Source organism: Argopecten irradians, chromosome 15 (assembly GCF_041381155.1).
Source record: "Argopecten irradians isolate NY chromosome 15, Ai_NY, whole genome shotgun sequence".
NCBI lineage: Eukaryota > Metazoa > Mollusca > Bivalvia > Pectinida > Pectinidae > Argopecten > Argopecten irradians.
In genome coordinates, this window is record NC_091148.1 from 25,320,435 (window position 1) to 25,329,645 (window position 9,211).

General features: G+C 36.2%; 1 protein-coding gene across 1 annotated transcript; it reads right to left on the bottom strand.

Moving 5' to 3' along the window:
* Nucleotides 1-778: 778 nt before the first annotated feature.
* LOC138308711 (uncharacterized) lies at nt 779-8,607 on the bottom strand. The gene is made up of 3 exons (XM_069249740.1): nt 8,343-8,607; nt 5,314-5,671; nt 779-2,548 (listed from the first exon to the last, which is right to left on the bottom strand). The coding sequence occupies exons 1-3, from the start codon at nt 8,605-8,607 to the stop codon at nt 1,453-1,455; spliced, it is 1,719 nt and encodes a 572-aa protein (XP_069105841.1). The 3' UTR covers nt 779-1,452.
* Between the last annotated feature and the right edge of the window lie 604 nt (nt 8,608-9,211).

The window sequence follows — 9,211 nt, forward strand, 5'->3', positions numbered from 1 at the left end:
TTCAGTGATATATTGATATGGTTCAGTGATATATTGATATGGTCAGTGATATATTGATATGGTTCAGTGATATATTGATATGGTTCAGTGATAAATTGATATGGTTCAGTGATATATTGATATGGTTCAGTGATATATTGATATGTTCAGTGATATATTTACTAGTTCAGTGATATATTGATATGGTTCAGTGATATATTGATTGGTTCAGTGATATATTGATATGGTTCAGTGATATATTGATTGGTTCAGTGATATATTGACAAGGTTCAGTGATATATTGATATGGTTTAGTGATATATGTATATTGACATGGTTCAGTGATATATTGATATGGTTCAGTGATATATTGACTTGGTTCAGTGATATATTGACATGATTAAGTGATATATTGATATAATTCAGTAATTTTTTTTGTAGAAAACAGTTCACGCTAAAGTTGAAAATGCAATGAAAATGATATGAAGGTATACTTGATTTTTAGCTTTGTGAATCAAATACATGTATAGCTATTTGATGCAAATTGTGATTTTACACATGTGTAATCCCTTCCTCTACACTCCAGGGATAACTTTTACTGTCATTACACCCCTGGACTATCTCATAGTAACACTAAAACCAGGTCAGGAGAAAAAAAACTGACCAATCACAAGCCTGCAGTTACGCTATTTGAAGATTACAGAGAGCGCGACGCCTAACTGCAAAGCAACAGAATCAACCACAGTGTACCATTATACAATTCCGTTGATTTACATGTAGAATCAAATTACCTGTGTCTTCTGTTAGTTGTTAGTCTAGGGGTGAATATACCGTCAGTGATACTAACCGCTGGAGCAACAAGGATGGTGTAATTCAAGGTAAGAATATTTCTGGTACAAAACTTTATTGTCTGCAGCTCTCGGGTTAGTCTGAAGGTTTTTTTCATTACTTACAATAAGCATAGCTTCCATTCTTTCAGTTTTCATATTAAACTAACTTACATGAAATACAGTGAAAGGTTTTCCATTAATTGATATTATATTTCTCATTAATTTATATCACATTTTCCAATAATATCATATTTTCTATTAATTTATATTACCTTTTAAATATTTGTTTTTCTATGAACATTATATTTTCTATTTTACCTTTCTATATATTCGTTCTGCCTTTCATTCTCTTTATTTCTCTCTCTATCTAAGACAAAAGTTACCAATATTTTGAGAATTGAAAAAATACTGTCAGCACCTGGCAACTGCCCCACATGGAATTCGAACTCGCGACCTAGAGATTGAGGGTTTGTGGTAATATGTTGGGACATCGTAACTACTTTTCTACCGCGGTCCCTCACTAAAAACAGTCATTTAAGGCCGGAATCAGGCGAATGCAATATGTGCGCTTTGAAGGCACTGTTCATATTCATGGGCTCCAAGTGTCATTGAAGACAATACAAAATACCTTATTAACCTGGATCTAGTCTACAAACCATTCAATGTCGACATAACTAACACTGTCCCCTCTATGTTCATGTTCTCCAAGTGTCCATCGTGTCTCCTTCATCTCACCATTTGTTGTTAAAATCAAAATTCTCCAAAACGGAATGAAGCTAGGGTCATTATCATCGAATTGCATCAAACGAAAAAACTGAGCAGCAATGTTACCATCAGTATTCACCTGTATGTTGTCCACGGTCACACTTAGAATCTCTGTTGGCGAAAGTTTGACAATACATCGTAATCTTGACCCGGCACGAACGGCGTCTAATAAGTCCGATTTTAACCCTTCTATAGCAGAACCACTAGAGTCTGTGGTAAGAACAAGACGCCATTTTCTAGTATCGACAAACCAGGAGGCTGACGTGGTATATTTATTTCCTCCCATTTTCTGTGAAGTACCACGCTGATATAGATCCGTGTACATCCTTCCACTAGTGGATATTCGAACAAGTTTAGATATGACAGGTCCTACCTTTTGTTTCGTTTCTGTTTCTGATACTGCTTGGCTCAGAAGTTGGACAGTGATGTTGTCGTTGTCGATGACAACGTTATCTGCGTCCATTACATAACCGTCAAACATAATTCTCACCTTTCTGCCGTGTCTGATCATGTCTATCAGTTCTTGTTTTGATCCAACAGTTGCATCACCGTTGTTTTCATGGGAAAAACTAAGAATCCAACAGTAGTCTACAAACCAGTCAATCTCAGCTGTGGATGAAAACGTTTGCCAATTGGCTGTACCCGCACCAATGTGTGGCCGGGAAACTTCTCTGCTGCCAAAGGACGACGTTAACGTCATGTACCAATAGAAAGTCCGTGTAGCCCATTCAGGACCTGAGGATGACGTCACTTTCCAAAATGTCTGCGATGCTATCCCACACCCAGTACTAACAAACTCAACGCGGTCAGCACTTAATAAAGAATTTAAAGATCCGTGTGGGTTTCCCACCATCCTTATATCTGCGCCTTTTTCTGCAGCATTGTAGAGATCAGTCATGTTACCACAGGCAGAGGAACCGTCACCATGGTTACAATACACCGGGTTCATCTGAGAGGTCGTGTTCCGCATACGTCTTAAAATGTATAGACAAAGTACATCAATAGAATGTTTGTATGAATTATATTTGTGAGAAAAGCAAGTAATATCTTTCAAATAAACAAAAAATATTCAGGTTTTGTACACTACAGAGCCATTTCACTTACGGTTATCAGTAATATCTTTCAAATAAACAAAAAATATTCAGGTTTTGTACACTACAGAGCCATTTCACTTACGGTTAGGTATCAATTGTGACGTCAGTACTTTGTGAGCGATACTTCCTGTGTCGTTCTCTCTGAAAAGTATGACGTTACGTTCGCAAACACATGACGTCACAAGCATTACCTATCCGCAAGGGAAGAAACACTGTAATATCCAAATACAGAATATTTTTCACTTCTTACAGCACGGAGATTATTCTTAAATGAATTTATACCATAACTACGCATGTTTCTGAATGGAAAAATAATGTGATAAAGTCCATAGAATTTTAATATGACTGAAGACAAGGCCTTTAAGGGCGCAGCCAGATATTTTTATATGAATCATGCACAGCATGTGAAGAGAGAAGCTCTACTTGTTTAATTTATATTTCATGTAGAAAACGTAATTTAGAAATGAAATGACACACTCTAAACTATAGAAGTATATGATGTAATAATTGTCTAGCATAAACTCAAAGAAATAAACTCAAAGATTCGGATTTATCTGTGTCCAATTAAGGCCTGAAGTGCCGCGTATGCGAATCCTATGATTTCGCGCCATTTGTTGACGTTATGTGACGTCATGATTCCTTGTGCTCATCTTTGCCTTGGAGGATATTTTGACTGCATTCCATAGCTTATAATTTTTAAAGTGTTATCATTATTATTTAATAATTAAAAGAAACTGTTTAATTACTCCTGTTATGCATTTGCATTAGTGAAATATAAATTTTATTGGGGAGAGCAGTACCGGAGCGACGCACACCTCCCCATATGTATGAAAAAAATGGCGGCCGTAAACTGAAGCTGTCAGAGTGTAGGATTGAATTTTACAGATTGTGTTTTTTCTTATATTTTTGTATATCTGTTACCTTGCGCCCTTATTATCGTTGATGTTTATGTCGTCGTTATTATATAGTTTCCCTGAATTTAGATGAGAAACAACTAATCACCACGTGCACGGTATGAAATAATCATTTTCAACAACGAGTAAATGTTATTTACTTAGTGTATTTAAACAATCATTCCTATAAACCAACAGATTATTGCATGCGATTTACTTTAAAGTCCATAAATTCCGCTAATAAAATTAATCCGTGATAGTTGATATTCGCGATTTTTTTAGTCTTTTTATCTACTCTTAGGATACGTTGAAAAGTATTCCGTTATAATTACCTGCTGAACCAAACGGAATGCGTCCCTGTTGGTGATGTGGAGGTCGGTATAACGAGACTATATCTATTTACCTGCTGAACCAAACAGAATGCGTCCCTGTTGGTGATGTGGAGGTCGGTATAACGAGACTATATCTATTTACCTGCTGAACCAAACAGAATGCGTCCCTGTTGGTGATGTGGAGGTCGGTGAGTAAACGAGACTATATCTATTTGTACCTGCTGAACCAAACAGAATGCGTCCCTGTTGGTGATGTGGAGGTCGGTATAACGAGACTATATCTATTTACCTGCTGAACCAAACAGAATGCGTCCCTGTTGGTGATGTGGAGGTCGGTATAACGAGACTATATCTATTTACCTGCTGAACCAAACAGAATGCGTCCCTGTTGGTGATGTGGAGGTCGGTATAACGAGACTATATCTATTTACCTGCTGAACCAAACAGAATGCGTCCCTGTTGGTGATGTGGAGGTCGGTATAACGAGACTATATCTATTTACCTGCTGAACCAAACAGAATGCGTCCCTGTTGGTGATGTGGAGGTCGGTATAACGAGACTATATCTATTTACCTGCTGAACCAAACAGAATGCGTCCCTGTTGGTGATGTGGAGGTCGGTATAACGAGACTATATCTATTTACCTGCTGAACCAAACAGAATGCGTCCCTGTTGGTGATGTGGAGGTCGGTATAACGAGACTATATCTATTTACCTGCTGAACCAAACAGAATGCGTCCCCAAACGAGACTATATCTATTTACCTGCTGAACCAAACAGAATGCGTCCCTGTTGGTGATGTGGAGGTCGGTATAACGAGACTATATCTATTTACCTGCTGAACCAAACAGAATGCGTCCCTGTTGGTGATGTGGAGGTCGGTATAACGAGACTATATCTATTTACCTGCTGAACCAAACAGAATGCGTCCCTGTTGGTGATGTGGAGGTCGGTATAACGAGACTATATCTATTTACCTGCTGAACCAAACAGAATGCGTCCCTGTTGGTGATGTGGAGGTCGGTAAACGAGACTATATCTATTTACCTGCTGAACCAAACAGAATGCGTCCCTGTTGGTGATGTGGAGGTCGGTATAACGAGACTATATCTATTTACCTGCTGAACCAAACAGAATGCGTCCCTGTTGGTGATGTGGAGGTCGGTATAACGAGACTATATCTATTTACCTGCTAAACCATATTTACAGCATAAACCAAACAGAATGTGTCACTGTTAGTGATGTGGAGGTCGGTATAACGAGACTATATCTATTTACCTGCTGAACCAAACAGAATGCGTCCCTGTTGGTGATGTGGAGGTCGGTATAACGAGACTATATCTATTTACCTGCTGAACCAAACAGAATGCGTCCCTGTTGGTGATGTGGAGGTCGGTATAACGAGACTATATCTATTTACCTGCTGAACCAAATAGAATGCGTCCCTGTTGGTGATGTGGATGTCGGATTTACGGCCTCACCAAGATTAACCTCGCCCCAGTGTACCTTTCCATGGTCGCATACCTTGGCAAATTTCCAGTACATACTGGGTTCAAATGTGTCCCAGCTGCTCTTGGACAAAACGAATAGAGAAGCCGTACAGATGACCCCGCCTTTTGTTATGACGTCATTAACCTCAAGGTAAAGGTCAGGCGGTAGGTGTATCCGCATATCGTCACCCCGTAAGGCGGCCGACAACACCTCAGCCCTGGTACCGTATAGGACACGTCCGTCAGCCTCCACCTCGAACAACTTTTCCCATGATTCATCGCATATCGCTTCAATAAACAAAAGAACGTGTCATTCCTGCCATAACAAGACTGAAGGTTATATTTGCAACAACTGATGTGCGTCGCTCTCTACATAAATGATCTTCAAAGGAAGACTTTGCAGATATGTGATTGGTTAATTTTGCTATCTCCTAAATCCCCCCAGTTGATATAACGACAGTGATAGAACACCAGCAATGTCGCGGATGAATGATAGTTTGCTGTGTTTCCTTACAAGTTATAATGTATGTAACAGAGGTTTATATCCACCCTAGGACTATCTGATAGAGAGATGGTATCGGTATACGTACTCACCAGGGAAATCAATATGTATTGTTCCTTTGTTACGTTATTTTGTAGACCTTTTTTTCTTTTGAATATTTTTGTTGCCTCATTCACATATATAATATAAACATTTAACAAATGCTCTTTATGAAAACATGCCTTTCAATATAATAATATATGTTAACAATTATAAACTTTTTATTCAAAATTGAGTGATACTTTCCCATTTTTGCCGGATCTTATTTGCTGCACTTTGAGTTAGCATATAGCTTATAGGTCGAATATTAATCAATTTTTCTATTTCTTACATGCGCCCCAATTCGGAACGTTACCGTATACGTAGTGTCGCATCAAATATATGTATATTTTACAAGTAATATACATATATTTATACCTGTCAGTTGAACATCATCAAACATGCCAAATAGAAACGTAACAGGATTTCTGTCTAATACAACATTATATTTAAGTTGTACTGAATTTATAAGACCTGTCCAAAGTGACTAACTATGTGGACAATCCAAGGAAAAGGTGCAATATTGTTTCAGTAGCTTAACTACAAAAACTTCATTCTTGATGTTCCAATAACTTTCGTTTTAAAAGCGTAGAATTCGTGAACAAAAAATCTATGAGTTATTCTATATTATAAACTTTGTAATTTTAAGTCTTTTGTCTCATAAAATGGAAGAGCGTGTATGCTATCCCGTTAATTTTGATTAAGGTTAATATGTGAAATAGTATGCCACCTCTTGTGAATTTGTTCGGGATAGACAATCACTGTAGACAATAATTTACGATAGAAATATCTAGAAAAAAAATTCAATATTTTTCAGTTGTTCTAAATTATTTTGCAAGACATAATCAATATTTTTCCCGTAATTCCTAATCATTCTCCTCCAGTCCCTAGGTATTGCACTAATGATACTATTATAGTTCATAAAATTGATATTTCTGAACAAGGCTATTAAAAGACAAATCATTCCCATCTTCATCCATTAGGTCATTAACATAGAAAATGTCCTCATTACACAGCTTTTCCAAAAAGATAGTCTGTCTATTTATTTTAATTTCTTTATTGAACCATAGGGACTGAGAGAGAACAACTTCTGGGGCTGCTGGGGAGATCTGATCTCGTAAAGATCTCCCCAAATAGACATAATTTCCTTCCAAAATTTTCAAACCCATACCTTTTGTGCAACTTTCTGTAGTCCAAATTTTGGACATATTCATCAATTTATAACTTTTTTTTCTAATCTGCATAATTATTTTGGCCTAAGCACTTCTTTATCTAAATGAGTTTTAAAGATTTACTGTAAGAAAAAATATCTGGCACTTTTAAACCACCATCTTTAAAATCACTAATTTTGTTTGAGCTTGTCAATTTTACTATTCCATATAAAATCATAGAATAACACTTAGAATTTTTAAGGGTCTTAACATGAGGACTAGGTATTACATTTTATATTTGTACAATAATGGGAAATACGAAAGTCTTGAAAACAGCCACTCTCCCAGTAATAAATAAGTTTCTAAATGATCAGTCTGAGAGAAGAGATTCAACAGATTAAAATTTTCCCGTAAAATTATCTTCCTAAATATCATCTTTTGATAAATCATACTTAATTTCTAAGAGCTTAAATTTCTGTCGATGATTACATGAAAGATTATGCTCTGTTTCGATTTCCTCCCTGCAGCCCCGTTTCACCCCAATCAATACAGCTTGTGACTTATCAATCAATCAATATAGATGTGACCAAATTTTTTTATAGAATTCTACGGTAATTTTTTTTTAGATTTTTTTTTTTATTTATTGGATCATTTTTTCGTTACACTGCCTTTCTTTTAGATTGCAGAAATATTTTGTACTTTCTTCGCCTTCGACTCTCCATCGTACTTTTGTCCAAGTGATCAAACCCTTAAATTTCTTTTCCCTTATTATTTTCAATTTATTTACCCTCTACCTCAGAAATATTGTTCAAAAATTGTACATTATCTTCAGATTGGTCTTTATTATATAATTTATATAATTCATCTTCTAACTCCTTCTCCTATGTTTGTCGTTCCCTTTTCTTCAATGACGAATAGCTAATAATTTTTCCCCTAATTACTAGTTTTAAGGTTTCCCAAAATAATTTTTCAATTTTCTCCCCTAATTACTAGTTTTAAGGTTTCCCAAAATAATTTTTCAATTATCTCGAATTCTGTGGCTTCTAAATTGCCGTTTTCGTCCACTTTATTTTGTAGACCTTCATGGCATAATTTCCTTTGTTGCTCAAGCTAGTTTGACAAATTATACTAGATGATGAACGCACTTTTCCATATTTCATATTTCACAGAGTTTCTTTGAAAAACAAAGGGCAGATAAATCTGTTATATGTTAATACATAATACTCACACATATTCTTCTTTTGTTTATGACCCTCGCGGATGTAGACATTCTCTGTAGACGCTTCCTGATTGTTTGCGCGTGCGCACTCTCCAGTTGCAGTGTTGAATTTGGCCACCACTCCACCAGTGGGTTGTAATAAAGCGAGACATTGTATCGTGCTATTTACGATTGTGATATTATAGATACCAGTTTCGCTATTAGACCCTCCCTGGCTACACCTTCCGGGACCTATGGTCGGCTTTATCCGTCCTAAATGCCACTTTTGCTCCATCGTGATTGGAGTACATATACCTAAACCATAAATACTTATAGATAATTAAATCAATCAATATGTATTTGTTTTGACAATTCATCTTTAACTATATATATATATTGATACAAAATAATAACGACAGCAGGTTAGTATTACAGTGTAGTTTGACTCTAAGTTATGTGGGAAAAATCATTCATATCTATTCCTTCAAGCAAGGACGTATCTTACTTATAAATCCTTGCTTCAAGGTTTAAAGAGTTACAATGAATAAATAAAATTATTACATGAACTGGAAAAACAAAACAGAACATTGGATAATTAAGGAGACTACTGATACAGTTCACAATGTACATAGCAATGGAAGAAACATACAAGTGAAGTACTGCTACAATGTATAAACTATGACAAAACAAAATGCAAAAGGTGTGAAACATACATCATGTTACGATATTTGAAATCACTCGAATGTTACAGTAATTAACTATATTTATACCATAACTATGCTTGTTTCACAATGGGAAAAACGTGTGAAAAATTCATTAGCAGTTATAGACTCTGTTTGTGGGTACTATATTTTATGGCGGAAAGATATGATGCAAAATGTGGCGGCTACCTCCCCTGA

Excerpts from the sequence above, each read along its gene's own strand:
- LOC138308711 (XM_069249740.1), bottom strand. The coding sequence starts at position 8,607 with ATGGAGCAAAAGTGGCATTTAGGACGGATAAAGCCGACCATAGGTCCC. Across the intron at positions 5,672-8,342 it reads TAAACAAAAGAAGAATATGT|CGATATGCGATGAATCATGG; the intron begins GTGAGTATTATG and ends TGTTTATTGAAG. Across the intron at positions 2,549-5,313 it reads CATTCTATTTGGTTCAGCAG|ACGTATGCGGAACACGACCT; the intron begins GTAAATAGATAT and ends ATACATTTTAAG.